Genomic DNA, 21081 nt, shown 5'->3' with positions numbered 1-21081 from the left:
CTTAAAACAAAAAAAACAAAAAAAAACTAATGCTGACATTACAATCCTAGCATAAGCAAAGGGAAATGTCATTATAGCACCACTTTCAGTATGTAAATTTACTTACTATTGTATGAACGTACTGGAATTATAGTCTAACTTTGGAGTGAGCGAGCTCCTCCAGTGAAAATGGCCCTTTCTTCGGTTTATAGTCATATTTGTTCTTGTAAGTAAACAGTGAAACTGCAGCAGGCTCCATTTGATGAATGGATTACATCAGAAATGATCAAAATACGTAATAACAAAGGGTTGTGTAGTCACTGTACTGTGTTCTGACTGTTGAGAACCCTAGCTAGCTAGTAACATGCTGATAAATATTCAGTGCAAACAGATTCCCTTCCCTCAAATTATTCCTGATGAAAAATTAGCTACACAATGGGAATGTCAGAGAAGTTTGATCGCACAAAATTACCAGCATTAATCCTCGTTAGCTGGATTAACCCCAATGAGCTTACCTACTTTTTCTGAACTTGCTTTTGTTAATCTGTTATTTCATATGTTTATGTCACTTATTTGATTAAGTAAAATAACTTGTCACTGTAAGCATAACCCCGGACTCTCTGAGAAAGTTACAGTCAAGAAATTAGTCGATTAAATATTTAACTACCTCTTGTTATACCAATTAATATGATAGCTTTAACAGGAATTTTACGTACAATCCAAGCTTAATTTTCTTATGTTTCCATTCCTTTGTTTGTTAGCAACCAAACAAAACTTCATGAGACAAATACTGAACATTTAAATTTTGTTTAAACTACACTTATTGTGGCGTGTTTACAAGGCAATATCTCATCGATGGCCTCACAAATGTTCTTTTAACGTTGACAAGCCTTTGCAGATTTCATTTATTGTTTAGTTTGATCTTCACGTACGTTTCGTCAGGGAAGGAGAGCTAGATGGATATTTCGTGCATCTTCCATTTTCAATTCTTCCTTTTCCTTTATTTTCTATTTCAAAACCTTGTACTGTAACTATCATCTAACAGCCAATAGTTTCGAGATACCTCCTTGGACGCATTGAATTGTCAACCTCACATTTCTCTTTCTGGTGCATTGACCAGAGATTGAGTGAGGTAATGAGTTTGTCCTTTAACCAGTGCCACTTTTCATTAATTAATTTAGTTCTCCTATTGCTTCTACTCCCTTCTAGTACTGTTTGGTCGATCAGTTTCCATATTTAGTCGTTTATATCGATCCATGCACGAACGGTTGTACGTGTTTAACTTATTGGGAAGAACTTATAACATATCATGAAGAGATTAATCAAATGATGTACCTACAGAATAGGTTTTGGCCTTTTGGGTTTTTGAAGTTTGATGTACCAATTAACTGATTAAGTATCTACCTAGCTGAGATCTAGTTTGATCTTGTAATTTGTAATCTCCGAGTTAATGTTGGTATGAATATGATCATCTATAAGTGCCTTCACCAAAAGAAAAAAGAAAAAATATTCAGAAAAAGAAAAAAAGATATCTGTTATCGAGGGGTGACTTTCCGCTATCTAATACTTCGTTATTTGTGTATACACAGTAGAAAATTAGACTCCATGCCCGTGAAAGATTTTAGTGTATCTTTTGTTGTTTTATATTAATTTGTTTAGGGTTTAGGGTTTTTTATACTCCACTAAGTCACTAACCCTCTTTAACTATACTTATTAACCCCATGACATTTTGAAACAAATAAAAAGCTCGATTGCCACTTTGCCAGTCTCATCAACAGATTATGCACTTTTAAGTACCGAACGAATTACACAGGTACCAAGCTAGCTCATCAACACATTACGGCAGATATATGTTTCTAGAATACATACTGAACCAAATAGTTCCTAACAGTTTAGATTTCCAGGTAAACTAAGAATAGGAAGTGAAAGGAGAGATCAAGATCGATGGTATTCAAATTATATAAGCATGCACTTACTCGTACCTTTAATTAAAATCTTCATCATGTAGCCATGTAGATGTATTTCGAATTTTTTCTTAAGGACAACAATACTAAAAGACACGTTCTTGCATATATAATTACAATTCACAAAATCAACTCATCGTATTCTTAACAGCCTCTTTGAGGCATTTCTATTTACATTTTGCCCTCATATAACCTTGAAGAAAACATAAGATGTTGTCCGGATAGCGACTTAGAAAATTTATGTCCGGAAACAATTATCTACCTCTGCACGGGAGAAAAATTCGGCAAATTAGGCAGTCAGGGGGCCTAGCTAAGCTATATCATTAGGTTTTTGTCAAAAGTCCATGGAGAGTTATAGGCAGATGGGGGATGTTTTCGGGATGCAAACGATATATATTAATAATCGATACTGCATAAACACATGTAGTGAATGAGGTTATATATATATATATATATATATCCTATCCAGAGCGAGGCCTCGTTTTGAAATTTCAGAGTGAAGTTAGGGTTTAGGATCACATTTCGGTCGCATATCCATATCTTGACCGTTCAGTTTTTAGGTACTAATGTATAGATCACCTCTGCAAAATTTCAACCAAATTGATGGTAATTAAGGTATCTAACTCGCTTAAACCAATGGACGAACTGAATTTGTCCAACCTGAACCATATTAGCTTTATAGCAGTTATCAATGTCTTAACGACCATCAATTTGGCTGAAATTTTACAGAGGTGATCTATACATTAGTACCTAAAAAATGAACGGTCAAGATGTGGATATGCGACCGAAATGTGATCCTAAACCCTAACCTCACTTTGAAATTTCAAAGTGAGGCCTCGCTCTGGATAGGATCTGTGTATATATATATAAATATATATATATATATATATATATATTCCACTAAGGGATTCCTTTTTTTTGGTTTTTTTAGGGATAGGACATTAGACCAATTTTTCGATCACATTTCCGCATCTCAACCGTTCAGCTTTTAGGTCATAATGTATAGATCATTTCTACAAATTTTAAGCAAAATCGGTGATCCTTAAGGTATTAAACTATATTAAATCAACAGACGAACCAAATCTGTCAAACTTGAACTGTTCATACTTATAATCTTAAACCTCCATATTGAATGCCTTAACGATAATTTGGTTGAAAATTTGCAGAAGTGATCTACGTACACATTAGGACCTAAAAACTGAACCATTATATATATATATATATAGGGCTTCCACTAAGGGATCCCTTTTTTTGGTCTTTTCTAGGGATAAGACATTAGACCAACTTTCCGATCATATTTTTTGCATCTCAACCGTTCAGTTTTTAGGTCATAATGTGTACGTAGATCACTTCTGCAAATTTTAAGCCAAATTGGTGATCGTTAAGGCATTCAAAACTGCAATTTACACAAACGGACAGAATCTGTAGAACCGGAACCATTCGTGTTTATAATGGTAAATTGCAATTTTTGATGCCTTAACGATTATCAAATTAGCTGAAAATTTGCATAAGTGATCTATACATTAGGACCTAAAAATTGAACGGTTAAGATGTGAAAATATGATCGAAAAATTAGTCTAATGCCTATCCCTATAAAAGACCAAAAAAAGAGATCCCTCACTAAAAGGGCTCTGATATATATGCATGTGGCCAAAGGAGGAGTCAGTTATCAATATATATATATATATATATATAATATTATATATGCATGTGGCCAAAGGAGGAGTCAGTTATCAGCAACTGTAATTGTTCACGTTATAATTCTCCAAGCATGGACGGTTTCAAAATAAGCCAAAGCAACCATCCCTGCATAGAAAGTTTCTTAATTTCTTGCACAAATTAATCGACAAACCCATGAGAAACCTAGCTTGACGCAGACTCGTAGAGTACTACTGAAACCAAATTAAGACAGATATGACAGGGAATTTGTATGCATGTGAGTAGTAATTTTATAATTCAATACACGTATTAAAGACACATCAATCAAAAATATTATTTTATGGGTTTTTTGTCCATTTACCCTATTTTTTAGAGATTTTTTTTCCACTTACCCCATAAAGTTTTTTTAATTCTCTCTTACCTAAAACACTCTAAGAAAGCCACCGACTTCGTCGAGAACCTTGAAGGCGTCGCGGAGCTGGCGATTGAAGGGCTTAGGCTTCATGTTCATCCCCATCAGCTCCAGGAAGCATTTGAAGTCAAAGGGGGCAGTCAGTTTCTCCTCGGCGACTATGGATTTGAGTTGGGCCTGGGTCGGAGTGATAGTAATCCTTCCACGGTTCCATTTCGCAAACCTTCAACAGAACAGTTTCTGCAAAATTCAGACCTCGAAGAAGTCTGAATTCAACGAAGAAGTCGCGGTTATCGGGAAATCCTCGTCCTAGGAGAAGGCGGCTTTGCGAGAGAGATTACATCGACAATGATCTGCAATCCGAGCCCATCTCTGTCGTCGAAACTCTGAAACAGCTCGCCGGAGAAGGTGGCGACGTAGATTCAGGCAAAGGGAGGAGGTACAACAGGACGCCAGCGTCGATATGGAGAGAGAGAGAGGTCTAGAGAGAGAGAAAGAGGAGAGAGGAGAGAATAGAGTAGAGAGAGAGAGATCGGGATGAGAGAGTGTGGCATGACATGTAATTCATTAATTAGATTGAGGGCAAAATAGTTATTTCCTTTTAAATTAGGTTAGTGGGTATAAAATCTCTTGCTCGGGTAAGTGGGATAACTTTAGCTCATTTTGGGGCTTTTGGTCAATGACCCTTATTTTATATTTTTTAATTTGAAGATTGCATTGTGCATTTTTCCAAATAGTAACAAGTAGCGAATGAACTTCTTTAGCTTGCAGTTAATTTGAAATAATATTGGTTTAGAAAGATATGTACAAACCATGGCATCCTGTACTAAGTAGGCGATAGAGGGCCTTTATAGTGAGAGATTTCTTTTTTTGGTCATTTTAAGGGATAGCTCAGTAGATTAAATTTTCGATCACATATTCACATCTTAATCATTCAGGTTTTAGGTATATATGAGTATATCATCTCTGCAAATTTTTAGCAAATTGATCATCATTAAGGCTTTCATGATTGTGATTTACAATTATGAACACGAATGGTTCAGGTTGGACAGATTCGGTTCGTCCATTGATTGAATCTAGTTCAATACCTTAACGATAATCAATTTAGCTAAAAATTTGCAGACATTATCTATACATTAGGACCTAAAAACTAAATGGTCGAGATGCCGAAATCTATTAAAAAAAAAATCCCTTAGTGAAATGACCCTCTATACACACACAGTACTATATAATCAAATCAAAGTATTTACGTACTATATTTCTGATTCGTCTTAAGCCTTCAAATATCACCGGCCGGCCCTAATAAGGAGCTCAAACTTCTATAGTTTCGAGGGTTCATAAAGTTCATAAGCCAGGCAACAAATTTAGGTATACGTTAAAGATGAACAGAGATCGATGCATGAAGCCAATTTTCGTTGTTTTAATAGTATAGTGGTTACCAACTTACTTACCACATTGCAATTTGAATGCTATTCACCCTGCATATTTAAGAATAGTGTATCGACAATCACATATCGATCGAATTATTATCACGTGAGTGTTTGGTGGGCAGGTGTGCTGACATTTTACGACTTCTTGTCTTGGCCACTTTACCAAGAGGAGAATAGGATTGATCATATCATATTAAAGTAGACAATCAGCTTATTACTAATTATATTACATGACAATTGACTATTGGGATTTAGCTCAGATTAATAGTAGAGATATCTGTAAAATCGAAAAAAAAAAAAAGAGTACTTGGTCTCTCACATGAAAATCATAACCAATTAAAAGAAAAAAACTCCAAAGATTGAAAAAGAGGAAGGAGATTGCACGCAAGTATGAATTGACTACATATATACTAGGGTTTAGCCAAAAAAAAAACATATATATATATATTATGGTTTTTCTCTATATAATAGCTAATAGCTAGGATTTGCTTGCTAGTGCAAGTCCTTTTTATTAATCAAACAAACATGATCCATTACACGAGCCCTTTGTCTAAGGGGGTAGATGAGTACGTAGTAGACGTTCTCTTAACCCTTTGTTTGATAATCATGGTGACCAAAACCTAGAAAGTAATTAAGATGTAGTGCGACTATATAGATATATATAAATTAACTAACATAAGTCTACTGCATAATCAAGCTCCTAATAATGGCGGCCTCGGCGCTATCAGCATCAATTGTAGCGAGCAGTTGGGAAAGTCTCTCGCTCAAGTCGTCAACCTCTCTGTGTAAGTTTCTGATGTAGCTGCAGGTCTCTTGTAGGACCTTCGATGCTGATACCTGCACAACCAAGTAAAGTCGACAATTAGATCCCATCCCCATTAGCTAGCTAGCTAGAACAACAACATGTGGCTTTTGACGTAACAATCTTTCTACAACAACCCTTTTTTTTTTCTCGATGAATTTCTACAACGACCCTTAATTTGTTTCGTTTATCGATAATACAACCACCATTTTATTCTCGGTCTTTTGAGAATTTTTGTTGATGTATAGACAATGCTATGAATTATGGGTAATGAATAAGATTGTAGAGTACGAGTTTCGTTGAACTTGATATTAACTAAATCTTAAACTCGCGAGCATACGACATATAAACAACAATTGGTAAATATACGCCACTGGACGTTGCTAGAGTGTATCGATGACCTATATGACACTGGATATACTCAAGCCATACGATAAATACACACACACACATATAGGCGAATACGCCACCCTGATGGAATAGTTTTTACTACTACCACGGTCCCAACTCAAACCACGAGACACTGTTTAGCATCTGTAATAAATGGGGGTCAATTCAACGAGAAGCCTATAATTAATTGAAGCAGCTAAATATTTCTAAGTCATAGGCTTAATATCCGGGTCAAGTTTAGCTGCATTATATTTAATTTAATTACATCCATCTGTCTAACCCGGCCATTTTCTATCTTCTGCTGGCCGGCCTGAGTTAGTTAACAAAATCCCAGGGGGAGACCGACGTGGCTTACGTACCTTATCGGAGCGCCTGTCGCGAATCTCAGGAACGAGCTGGCGCAACTTGGAGACGAGCTCGATGATCTGGTCATCTTTGATCGATGGACTCCCCGATGACTGCCTTGACCTTCTGCTAGACATGACCGATCGGAATATCTATTCCTGCTGTATGTATTAGCTCAGTAGCTAGATAGCCACCTAGTTTTATATACCAATCTTGCTTTTGTCAAAGCTTATGAGCTTGCTAGAGTATCTTATATAGTAGTGGTAGTAGTAGTGGAGGAGGAGAAAAACCTAGCTAAAAGCAGAAAGTGGGGGAGAAGCAATTTCTGAGATAGAAGAGGACGAGGAAGAAAGAGCTATAGAAGAAGCAGAAGGAGTAGGAGTAGCAGTGGTAGTTTGTCTTAGAAAATTGTAAGATGGAGTGATAGATATATATGATAATCAATGGGAAGGGGGCGACAATGATAAGAGAGATATAAAGAGGTTTAGCTAGGACTCGAAGGACCACAGAGCTAATTCATAAAACGTACAATAAGATAGACAGCGATGTTGGAGGTGAAGAAGACAACTGCATTGGAGAAAGCAAATGGGAAGAGGACTAGGCCACCCTCCCCTCAGTCTCTATCTCTCTCTCTCTCTCGTTTTATTTTCTCTGTAAGCAAGTAATTGAGAGAGAGAGAGAGAGAGAGTTGTTGTGTTGTGTGTGTGTTCCCAAGTTGGGGTTTGATTTCAAGTGGGCTTGGAGAAATGTGTTTGTAATTGAGCCAACAATGGGTGGGGACTCGCTGTACATGTCTCAATACGCATCTCCATGTGATCATCATAGGATACTCATTACCCTAAGCCCTCTCTCTACTTACACAACTATAGTCCCTGGATTTTATCCACCAATTGCTGATTGCCACGGTAGCCCTCTTCCCTGTCCCTGAGCGTTTTAGCTTTCACAACTACTCCTATGTTTCAGGGCAGTTAGTATAAGCTGGAGGGAGACGACCTGGTTAGTTTTCTCGAAGATCCTGACTTAGTGTGCTGTGGTTGGCTCTTAATCCTAAAGATCCACAGGTCTGCTTGACATGCAGGTGATCGAATATACTTCATCTTCATCGCTTTAATATATGAGGACCGTTGACTCTTCTGTTGTAAATATGACAAAAGAAGGACCGTATTGTTAGAGATTTACTCTGGAATTTAATTAAAAAAACTCATTTGTTTGAACCTTCTAGGTAACTTGCAAGCATCACCTGAGCTTCAAAGAACGACAATTAAGCATCGTATTCTTGTATGATAGTTATTTTATATTGGACCGTCTTCAAAAAACCTAAAAGTTGAAGGATTCGTATCTTTAATTAGATTACCGAATGGTGTTTACTCTTTTGTCTTGAAAAAGAGGCACTCTTGGTTGGGATGGGATCAAATCTGTTTTGATTTTCGCTTCTGCTTATGTTCAAAGAACGTTGCTTTGGGATTTAGAAGTTTGCTTGAATTTCTTTAGCTTAGTGGTTAGTAGTACTGTTTAAGATCAAGTAACAAATTTAAAATGATGTAATTTAGATACAAGCATAAACTTAAAACAAAACAAAACAATAGAGCACTTATATTTCTTTGTTGTTGTTTAGGAAGACTATATACAAACTGAGAAGCTCACCCGTGCAAGAAAATTTTAACAGATTGATGCACAAAACTAGCTATTCTAAGAAATTTTATTAGACTACCTTCATAACCATGCGCGTGCATCTCGATCTTTCCCTTGGCCTATGATATCATCCTATTGAAATCATATTTGTAAAAATTTTAGGGGAGTGAAATCCGCACTCCTCATTTTACAATATCCACACTTCTCCTTTACTTTTTTAGTAACTTAGATTTTGTGTTTAGTAACTTAAATTTTTTTTTTTTTATAAGAAATTCAACAAAAAAAAAAAAATGGGTGTGAATTGTAAAATGAGAAGTGTAGATTTCACTTCCCAAACTTTAATATAAATTACACAAGTTTAGATTAAACATTTCAATTTAGATTGATCAACAAGCTAGCTAGCAAATCCCCACACTATCTGATCTCCTTTGATCCGCCCATGTTATTAACTTGTACAATTGTTTCTTCCTTCCTGTGAATTTGGGACACAACTACGTGATGGCATAGAGCTGTACTACTTCTAATTTGTCAAAGCCCTCGCTCGACCAGTCTCAGGCGTCACATGCCATTTCCCTGACACTCACGACATGCCAAGTGGCATACCATACGCCTGAATACATCAGAGGTGGGGAGCTAGGGTTTCTAAAACAGGCAAATACTTATCAAATTAATTTCCAAGCTTTTGTCAAGCACTGTCACGTGAGACTATCACGCTGGCCGGACTCTGGACGACCCCCTCTTTGTCTCTCCAGGGACCCCTCCACCCCTCTCTCTCTCTCTCTCTCTCTTATATAGATGTTCTCTGCTGAGTTTGTTCTCGATCATGCCTCAGATCCTAGCTTGTTGCAATTACCATAGGCTAGCCAAGTTCGGTTTTAGCCAACAACCAGCAAGATCTCTAACTAAGATCGTTTTGGGCACCCACCAATGAAATAATCTCTGGGATAACAATAATATAGTGTTCAGGGCCATTTGGGTATCTTTCACATTTTTGTTGTTAGATATTTATTTCTCAATATATTTTCATGTCTGTAAATTTAACATGTTATGTTATGAACCGCTCAATATAGACTATTGATCATTTTTAATTTCAATAAAGTTAATATGGTTGTGGTGCGGCGCCAGTACTTCAATCATTCTTGTATTTGGTTTAATAATTTTTTTGGTGTATAAAATTTCTAAGGACGAGATTTTCTTTTCAACATTGTAAAAAGGATTGAGAGATAGATCTCTAATTTTCTACCTTTGTACGTGCAACCAAAAAAGATAAATGTATAATATGCGCACTTTGTATATGCATATATATATACAACATGCATTACAAACCGATTCACATGCATGGCTTATTGCTTGGAACTTTTATTGGTAACAAAATTGACCACCATATCATCTTATCACATTGAATGTCGTATTGTCCTTATACCTGGTTATGTTATAGTCCATGCATGTGATGCTGCTGTAAAAATTAAACAATATAGAACGTACGTACCTACATTTTACGTTATGTACAAAGCAAACTCTCACTTAAAGCAAAATCAAACTATTTTTTTCTTTTTCTAGCTTCGTTGTTTATCTTCTCTTCTTTTGAAAAAAAAAATTCGTGATTCAGAAACCAGAATCAATCACGAGGTCCCCTCCCAATTGAAGAGGTGTTGCCAATTTTTGGGGTCCGCGGAGGGCCAGTCGTGTTCCTCCATGTTTCTGAAAGCTTTATTATTGGTTTGTTGGGGGTCTTTCTTTTATGCGTAAAGGACATCAAGTTTAAACCAAAAGTTCAATGATGGGATACGACTCCATGAATCTTCTTGAAAGTTATGTATATGAACGTAGGAAGTTTCAAGTTACGAGTGCAACAGGTACCACAAGTATCACAATATCTATTACATGTCTATCTTGTTAAACAATTTCACATGTTATACTGTTATTTCGTTGTCGTATTGATATGGAATAAGGTGCTTAATATATGTGTAAAAGAGGTCTAAGAAAAATAAATTAATTTGTTATGTGGAAATGACTGATAAGTTCGCAAAAAGTTTTATGTAAAGTGCTAATAAATTACTTGAATAGAGGTTTTGATGAATTAAGAATAGAACAAAGAAAGTGTGTTGGCGTCTCTCAAGTCTTGTTAGTGTCCCTAATTAACAAGAAAATAATCTAATTCATTCCCATCGAAGTTCCACCAATAGTTCAATTGGAAAATCTGACATTTTAGATGAGATAAAGTTTCACAAATCAATATATTATTACTTAGTATCTAACATTTTGCATATGCTTTTCCAAGTAGCTAGTATATCTTTGTTCCTACACCGACGCTTGCGCCATGTTTTGACTTATTTGAGCACACCTTAGATGAAATGAACTCGATCAGTTTCTGTTAGATTAATGATGGTTTCTGTCTATATAAACCTCATCAATTGGTCAGATTCAGTTTGTTAGTTAGAGATGATGATGACTGATGAGTCTCCGACAAATCAGTTCCTTGATTCACGTACTCATTTTTAATTTGAAAAACCAATTATAGGTATAAGCATGCTCAGATCTCCACAAATTAATCCTCTGATTTGGTGTTTGCAATTTTGTAGTTCACAATACTCAAACCCTTATGCTTTACTTTTTTTGGTGGTCGAAGTAGTCACGAGTGCACTTGACTTTCATATATAATCTACAAGTCCAAACTCATCATATTCTGGAGTTTTGAATATGCTTTCAATTCAAAGTAGGTTTGAATCTCCGACAAAACTTTAATGATGTTCTTAGTTGAATTTTCGTTTTCGAATTTTCGTTTTCACAATCAAGTTAAGGAATTTTAATTAGTAGTACCCCATGAGTGCACTGAAATTCCTTAATGTGTAAACAAATACGATAGAGCAAGGATGCCTTACCGACTAGCTTGAACACAGTTGCTTCCTAATGAATATAAATATGGCGGCCTTCCTACAAGATCGCAAAGAAACACAGACTTTTATACCAATTAATTCATGAATAAGACTCTTCAAAGTGATCCAATTAATTTTGATGGCTCTCTCTCTTGAGGTTCTCTAATAGTATTCATTTTTTGGGTTAAATTTGTCAAAGAACTAGCTATAAATTGTTTGGGAGCTACATGTAGAGAGCCATACAAACGTTGCTCAAGCATGGTTAAAATAATATATTCTCTACTTTGAAATTAAACATTTATTCACAACAAAACAGAAAATAAGAAGAAATTGGAATTATGAAATTCATAAGATAGATTATTCGGTGCACCACAGGCCATTATGAGACGCTATTGATCTATCTAATCAGATTAACAGCTCCAAATGATTTTGCAATTCTAAGAGCGTTGTAAGGAGCATGGTCGGAGTAATTTTTTATATTTTAATTTTGCTTAAATTACGAGAACTTTCTCTCTTACTCAACAATTTTTTTTTTTTTTTGAACGGGGTTTGGAACCCAGCCTAGCTGGGAGGCTCAGCCCCACGCCCGGATCCATTTATTATAGTAATATTAAATTATTAACCTAGAAACTGGTTATTAGGATTCAAGAGCCTATTGAAGATGCTTATTACGTGAATATAAAGTAATATACGTGGACAAAACTAAGCATGGAATGCGAATTTTTTTTTTTTTTTTTTTTTTTTTTTTTTTTTTTTTTTTTTAAGGAGAAAGGGATTAGGCGATATTAGTTCCTCGGAGACAGACAATGTAGGGCACAAGTCCCACCCTCAAACCCGAAGGTGAAGGGTCTGCCCCACTCTGGGAACCCACCGCCCGTCCCCCAACTCAATTTATTAAAATAAAGAAGAAAAATACATCGTCCAAGAGATAAAACACAATTAACAACGAAATAAAAGAGAGGGAAACTTCCCCCTCATGAACAAATCTACAAAAAGAAAAAACCAGCCACATAAGTGAAAACTGGACACACGAAATATGCCAGAATTGTGGTTGCGCCTGCATGTAGATGCATATGAAGCTAACTTTGCGCACGACCTCCTGGGAATAAAGGCCTCTGAGAAGGAGCGGGCAATAAAGGCAGACGAACATAAACATCTCAGCAACCTGTGAAGCGATAACTTGGGAGTCCCAAAAAATCCGCCTGCAAGTACCTGTGAAGCTCTGCAGGAGGGCTAGGATACCAGGTAAATGAGTGTTTTGAAACACCTAAGTTTGCCATCTTATCTGCAGCTGCATTCCCTTCCCTAAAAATATGAGTTCTACGAAATTGCATTTGCTGAATGTTCTTCAAGCAGTTTTGCCATCTAACTCTCAAGTCCCATGGAGGAGAGAAAGAGTTGGAGGAGAGAGATGCTAAAACACTAGTAGAATCACTTTCCAACCACAAAGTAGTCCAACCTCTAGTGAAAGCAACTTCAATAGACACAATAACAGCATAAAGTTCAGCATAAAAGGAAGAATTGCAACCCAGAGGTTGGCAAAAACTCCCTAAATAAACCCCAGAAGCATCGCGAAAAACTCCTCCACAAGCTGCAGGACCAGGATTACCTTTCGCCAGACCATCAGTGTTAACTTTAACCCAAGGAGGGAGGGGGGATGCCATAGGACGCGTTGAATCTTGGGCGCTTTACGAGGCTTGGGGCACACCCCAAGGGAAGAGAGAAGGCGGGAATCCAGGACGCCTTTATAGTAACCAGGAACAAGGGAACCGAATTGCCGAATCCATGCCATAATTGAACAACACAGTGTAGAAAAAGTAGGGGAACGATTATCAAACCTGAGTCTATTTCGCGCCTTCCAAATTTCCATGAAAGTAAGCAAACCGGCTGCCAACCACAAATTATAAAGCTGAGGGGAAAAACCCTTGTGACAAAAGCCAACCCAAAAATCCAACAGAGAGTCATAAGCAGGAAATGAGGTTCCAAACTGAGTTGCCAGCCATCCCCAAAGGTGTTGGGAGAAAGGGCAGTGTAAAAATAAGTGCAAAGTTGACTCTGCCGAACTGTTGCATAATTGGCAGATGGACACAATCGGAATCCCACCTCTTTTCAGCCGATCATCAGTGGGCAAGCGATCTAAGAGAATCCTCCAAGCCAAGAAAGAAAATCGTGGAGGAATGAAAGAATGCCAAATAGTAGAAGCCCAGTCTCTCGAAATAAAGTGTCGTCTAAGCAAGTTATAAGAATCAGTGAAGGATAACTCTCCAGAGGCTGTAGACTCCCAAATGAGCATATCAGGTTCAGTGTCTAAAGGGAGACAGATATCAGAAATTTTCCTGTACAAGTCTGGAAAGGTATCTAGGAAAAAAGAGGGAAACTGCCAAGAATGATCAGAGATGAAATCAGCCACACGTAGATCACTGAATCCTGACCAGTCGAAAAAACCCAACATATCCAATATTGGATCTTGAAGCCATTTATCTTTCCAAAATGACACTGAACGACCATCTCCAATAATCCAACGACAATTGTGTGTGATATGAAGAGCAATAGAGCGGAAACCTGACCAGATTGAGGATTTGCGGTAGCTCACTTTGGAACTAGATAATATAGGATAACGAGTTCGCATATAATCACCCCATTGGTTCAAAGAAGTGAAAGAGTTCCATGCAAACCTTAAAACAGCTGCCGAATTAAGAGTTGCCAGGTCACGAATACCCACCCCGCCCTCTTTTTTCGGAGCGCAAACTTGAGTCCAAGTAACAGTGACAATTTTCCGAGTCTCAATATTTCCAGACCATATAAAATTACGCGCCCATGTAGATAACTTCTTCACGAGGTATGCAGGCCAATGATACACTGAAAAGCTATGAAGAAGCATACTTTGAAAACAGATTGCACAAGTTGAGTGCGTCCAGCCATAGAAAGAAGCCTCCCCTGCCAACCCATTAACCTTGACTTAGCTCTATCGGCAATAACTTGGAGATGGCAGCTGCGGGGTTTTCCACAAAAAATAGGAACTCCCAGATAAATAAAAGGTAGGCGCCCTGCATGAAAACCCAATATACGTTGAACTGTACCTTTCCTGTGACGAGACCTAGCTCCAAGATAGAAAGTGCTTTTCTCCGCATTAATGAATTGCCCTGAAGCTGCACTATAACGGTCAAAAAACCCACGCAGCCGTTTAAGAGAGTTTTTGTCCCCACGGCAAAACACCATGAGGTCATCTGCATATAACACATGAGACGGTGCAGTGCATTTCCTGGGAAAAGATATTGGCTTCAATTGACGGGTTTGGAGAAGTAAGTGAAGGCCCCGGCTAAGAGCCTCCTCAGCAAGACAGAATAGAAGTGGAGAAAGGGGATCTCCTTGTCTAACACCACGAGAACACGTAAAGAAACCTTGAGGAGAGCCATTGATTAAAAGAGATAGTCTTGCTGAGTGAAGAATAGAGCTGATCCAACTAGTGAAAGTGGGAGAGAACCCAAAATTACTTAAAACTCGGAGCAGAAAATCCCAGTTTAGAGTGTCAAACGCCTTTGCTATATCCACTTTGATTCCCACATTTCCACCATAAGCCTTTCGGTCCAATAAGTTAAAGCATTCCGAAACCATACCAATACAATGATTAATTCGCCTACCAGGCAGAAAAGCTGATTGCTGAGGAGAAATTATACGTGTAGCAATAGACCCCAAGCGAGAAGCCAAAATCTTAGGTATAATCTTGAAGAGAAAATTGGCTAAGGCAATTGGGCGAAACTGAGTAATAAGCTGAGCATTTGGGACTTTTGGAATGAGAACTAAAAAATTGCAATTCATGTTGGGGAGAATCCAGTTTTGAAGAAAAAATTGACGAACACATGCCACCACATCAGAACCAACAATATCCCAACAAGCTTGATAAAAAGACCCTGAAAAACCATCAGGCCCTGGAGCACTAGAACCATCCATAGAAAAGACTGCACTTCTAATTTCCTCTGATGTAGGAATTGCAGATAGCACCACATTTTCATCGTCAGTCACAAGAGATGGAATAACTGAACAAACCTCATCCACATTTGTAGAAGGGGAGGAAATATCATAGAGATTCTGATAAAAAGCCACAGTATGTGCTGCAATGTCTGAAGGGTCAGTAAGTATCCTCTCCCCCACACGGATAGAAGACATTTGACTTTTGGCTGCACGAACCTTGGCGTAAGTATGGAAAAAAGATGTACTTCGATCCCCATCAGTAAACCACTTAACCCGAGCTCTATCTTTCCAATAAGTTTCTTGCATCCTCAGAGCATCTAAGACTGCAGACTTTGCAGCAATCTCATCCTCAAACCTTTGATCAGTCATGCCACGGGTCGCGATATCTTGTTGAATGTTGACTAAATTTTCACGAGCAGTAGCAACCTTTTGATGGACATTGCCGAAAACCGCTTTGTTCCAATCACGCAAACAATGTTTCAAAGCCTTTAATTTCTGCAAAGTAACAAACATTGGGCAGCCACAAAGTTGAAAGGAATTCCAACAATTAGACACTACTGCATGAAAATTTGGATGCTGCAACCACATAGACTGAAACTTGAAAGGCTTGGGACCACTTGGGGAGAGTTTCGAAGCAGAGAAAATCAATGGAGAATGATCAGAAGCAACGCGGGGAAGAGCAACACAACTAGTAAAAGGCCAAGCTTCAAACCAAGTGGTATCACAAAGACATCTATCCAAACGAAGCTCAACATGTCCACGGGTGCTCCAACCATTTGACCAAGTAAAGAACAAACCGGAAGTATCTAGATGAACAAAATCACAAGTATCAGACATACTTTGAAAATCTGCACAGGAGAGGCGAGAGGGAGATGGGCCTCCTGATTTTTCATGGGCTCCTAACACAGCGTTGAAGTCCCCGATTACCATCCATGGGATAGACGTTTGAGGACGAAGAGCATTAAGATCTTGCCATAAATCCCTGCGTTTGATATAAGAGGTAGAAGCATATACAAAAGAAAGTTGACTGGGATCATTGTCAAAAGGAACCTGTATTGTAACCTGCTGTTCGGAGTTGGAAATAATCGCCGGATTAGGAATATGAGAACCCTTCAACAGCCAAAGATTTGGAAGAGCCGCTCCACAGTCATTAGTTGCAACAAGATCCAAATTCAAAGAAGACCAAAAAACTGCTGAGATTGAGGTGAACTTAATCTTTGGCTCAGCAATGCAAACAAGATCAGGTTTGTGAATATGGCAAATATTAGAAAGCTCGGATTGGGAGTCATTGTTTCCTATTCCCCTAATATTCCAATAAAGGACCTTCATTGATTGTACTTTTTATTCTTTCTTCTGTCCCTCTTTGGATAAGGAGTTTCACGATCAAGAGCTAGAGTAGCTTGTCGTCTTTGTTTTTTCTGTTGAGACTTTGAGATAACCGGAGTGAAACCATTTTCAGTATTTTCATTAACTCCTTGACCAGTAATTAATGCGACATCCTTGGCTAAAGTTGCAACATGTTCAAATCCCGGGGGAGCACCCGCAGGTAAATCAACCAGATCAATCAGACTTTCCTCTTCCACCATATCATGCCAACTCTGACCACTATGTGAAGAGAGGGGGTTGGTTGGCTGGGCACTGTATGTCTTTTGCTCCATATTGGAGTTCACCTCTTCATCGCACATTTCATTATCACTGTCAACTTCATCATCTCCATCAGTAATGTGAACCGTAGGGTCCTCCAAACTAGTTGTTCCAACAACTGGAGCAAATTCATTAGGAATAGTGTCAACCACTGCTTCAGTTTCCTTGCTTGCAAGGATGGTAAACTTATTCTTATTGATCAGAGGAGACATGTTGCCTTTACAACTTTCAGGCTTCCTGTTGACTATGGGTTCATTAATGACCAGCTCAGCAATACAATCCAGTTCCTGGTCAACGGCCTCAGTGAGAACATCTTCTACAAATTTAGTAATCTGATCATTGTTTGCAACCTCAGGGGAGTGTTGCACCTGAGGGGTAGTGTTCAAATTTTGGTCAGAAACCTTGTTTACCGCCGTCTTGGGACGATACTCTTGACGCCCAATGCGAGAAGTTTTTTTAGCAACCTTATGTTCTTGAGCATTTTGCTCATTGTTAGAGCTCTTCAAGAACCTGCATTGATCAACCATGTGGCCAACCTTCCCACAATGAGTACACACATTCTCATAGACCACTTCAATCGGAAAACAATGAGTTTCCCGCTCCACCATCAAAGAAGGTGGTAGGTCACCTGCCAGATCCACATCAATCAAGACTCGAGCAAAATACCCGAATTGCCTTTCCCTTGTGGCTTTATCAATTTGCAATGGAGTTCCGACACCCCGAGCGATTTCCATGAGATGTTGTTGGTGCCAATAATCTTGACTCAGTCCATAAATCCTGACCCAAATTTGGGCATGAGTTTGAGGAAATGTATCTCCTGGTACAAAGTCCGGTTTCCACTGAGTTAGGCGAAAAATTCCATCAGGAAGAGTACAAGTACCTCCACTCCATACCCTACGGAGATCCTCTTCAGTGGCAAAATGAATGTCAAAGTAGCCTTTACCGAGAGGTACAAGACGCCATGGCTTTGAGGGCTGCCAGAGAGCAGCAAGCAACCCTTTTAGGGCATCAGCCTTAAGAGGTTTAGAACCCTTACGAAGAAGAAGACGACCAATAAGATTGGTTTTGAATTGCTTTAATTGCTCTTGATATAAGGATTCATTGATCCTGACATAAATTTTATCCCCACGAACGACCGGAGGTGGAAGTTGGCTGAGAGATATAGCAGCCTCTGTTGAGTTAGCGAGGATAGATGCAAAAGTGCGTGATTTTGGGGCTGTTGGAGGAGACTCAGAGGCCGTGTCCACGCCTCCCAAGAATGCCCAGGGGCAAACAGCCATCTGATGCTTGAATACTCAAATATATAGTTTTCCCAATGCTTCCAGCAGTACAAATGTCATTCGTTGCAATTGCATGGAACACGAAAAACATCCAAGAAAAATAAATTTCATCCGGTCACCATCTACACTAGCCTATGCGCACGCCGGGAATGCAACTAGAGTTCTTGTGATCATCAAATAATAGAATACGAAATTGAATCAAGAATTTCTGAAAACTGACCTGACTGTGGTAAGCTATGTTCTGACCGTTTCTCGTTCCAATTCATCGAAACCCGCAGACCATCACCGATGCAAGGAGAGCTTCCTTATGCAATGCCAGGAACTGAGTTTAATCTAAGAACCATCAATAATTTAGGCCTGGAATTTCCACACTGCTTAATTTACTGCCAAATTAGACCTGGAATTTTGGCACTAGTTATGGGATCCTTTTTCTACTTTCTGTTAGTCCACTGATCATGATCCCATGATCCTGCATATGACCTTTTTTTTTCGAGGGCTAGCTTCCTTAAAAATGAACTTACAAATCAGGCCGATCATATTGGTTAAAATCTCTAAGCTAATTTACGTTAAACTAGAAATTAAGTAAAAACAATTTGTTTTTTAGAAGAACCAGATTGGTATAGAGTCCGAAAGACAAGTTGAATAAGAGAGTAGAAAGAAGAAGAATGAAAGAAGTTCTTTCATGAGGAGTGAGATGCGAAATTCGCAGTGTCAATTGAGAGGCTTTATAATATTAGGGATGACTGGATGAGCATGAGGATTGGGCTTTACATTAGTCAACGATCTTTGGGCCAGGTTTGTATAATCATTAAAAGTAGCAATTTTGTTTTGTTTTCGGCAATTGACCCAATACTTCAACAAAAGCCCAAAACCAATTAATTTCATCAATTTAGAAAAGAATTGAAAGAAAGAGAAGGAGGTATTTGGATTGACAATAATGTTTACCTGGTGAGTTACTGGCCAAGCTTCATTAATTTACATCCAATGGTGGGAGAATTACTTTTAAGTTGAGTTGTTTTGTTTTCAACTATTGGATTTACATATGAGAGTGATTGAGCATAATTTTTTTAATCAATTACTGACAAGGTGAACACCAGTGTTTGGATTAATTATGATTTCATTATTTAAAAAGAAGATAAAAATTGTATTGGAACAACCTTTACCAACTCATTACTACTTTGTTTGCACCGTATCTCGCAAATGCAATTTAAATCTTCTCATATTTTTAGAGAGGGAAATCATTTGGCAGTTGCACTTGCTAATGTTAGTTGGTCATCGTCAGGCTTGGTGTGGTGGAATGGGGCTCCTCCTTTTCTTCTGGATTTTTGTCGACGAGACTCACTTGGTCTTCCCAATTTTCGGTTTATTTGAGTTGTAATTTTCTTGTCGCTTTTAATATGTTGATCGACTAGAGGTTAGAAGCCCTTTAGCTTTTTTGTTTTTTGGCTAGGGGTGTGGGCGATGTCCTCACTTCTTCTATTTGTATCATCCAGCACTTTTAATGAATCAAGTTGGGAGACTCTGCTCTCTCCAATCATATTTTAACAAAAAAAAAAAAAAAAAAACCTTCACCAACTCATTTGTCCCTAAAAGGTTTTCCCTAATCTCTTTTTTTCTTCTCTAAAGATTAATTAAAACAATTCAATTCTCGACCGTTAGTTTGCTTTGGCTGTAAAACGAAAATTGGAGAGGAAAGAGGTATTTGGATGCAAAAAGTGATTAATTTTGTTAGATATTCAAAATCAAAATGTCTATTTGTCCAAATTTGAGCTATACTGACCTCACTTACCCCAACATCTCATAAGATTGCCCACTTACCCAACAAATTACATATTTTTTTACCCTAATACCTAATTAAATATTATTTATTTATTTTTGAGACAATTTTGCCCTTCCTATTTTTGTCACTTAAAGAGAGAAGTCATGCACAACATTTACTGATGACCCATTGGTCCACAAGAGATTGTTCCCCAATTTCTTTTTTCTTTGTTTGAATATTAATTAAAACGATTCAATTCGTTTTGAATGAAATGTTAGATGGAGTTTGGATAGAGTGTGATTAATTTTATCAAATATTAGAAAGGAAAAAATAGTAATGAAATAAAGCTCCCTAATTTTTCTTCATATCTTGAAGATTACTGTACATGCATGTGCAGGATTAATTAAGACGATTCAATTCTGATCGAATTCTCACCGTTGGACGGTCCTGTTGTTGTGCAAACTGAACTTTAGGAATCAAATGAAGGAGGGAAGAGGACTTTGGATGAATTATGTGATTGATCATAAGCTCTAGATTGTTATAAGTTTGGGTTAATTTGCAGCTAGATATAGTCTGCCAAGCTCTGAAAATTACTGATCAACAGTTGCATATTTGGTTGGCCTTGGCCTAATATTCTCTGGTTCATAGACAGCTAGCTGCTTATATATGACTGGTCTTCATGACAATAAGTCAATAATTGTTAGCGCTGATGTTCCCCTGGTCAGCTGCTGACCAGGGATTATTTACTCAACTACCGTCTGATTTCAATCGGACAGTTGACAGATCTCATCTCTTAAAATCTAAATACCTGTCAACTGTCCGATTGAAATCAGACGGTAGTTGAGTAAATAATCCCTGGTCAGCTGCTGACCAGGGGAACACCACTCAATTGTTAGTTCTCTTCTGTTGATTTTAAAGCTATGAATATATATTCACT

At 38.0% G+C, this 21081-nt stretch overlaps 1 protein-coding gene across 1 annotated transcript; it reads right to left on the bottom strand.

Annotated features, from left to right (window-relative positions):
* Positions 1 to 5903: 5903 nt before the first annotated feature.
* LOC112185897 (transcription factor PRE1) lies at positions 5904 to 7585 on the bottom strand. Its single transcript, XM_024324231.2, has 2 exons — positions 6996 to 7585; positions 5904 to 6281 (listed from the first exon to the last, which is right to left on the bottom strand). Exons 1-2 carry the CDS (start codon positions 7116 to 7118, stop codon positions 6126 to 6128), a joined length of 279 nt encoding a protein of 92 aa, XP_024179999.1. The 5' UTR covers positions 7119 to 7585; the 3' UTR covers positions 5904 to 6125.
* Positions 7586 to 21081: the final 13496 nt, after the last annotated feature.

Source organism: Rosa chinensis, chromosome 2, assembly GCF_002994745.2.
Source record: "Rosa chinensis cultivar Old Blush chromosome 2, RchiOBHm-V2, whole genome shotgun sequence".
NCBI classification, from domain to species: Eukaryota; Viridiplantae; Streptophyta; class Magnoliopsida; order Rosales; family Rosaceae; genus Rosa; species Rosa chinensis.
Note: the sequence above shows the minus strand (reverse complement) of the source record. Positions and strands in the feature narration are given on the sequence as shown.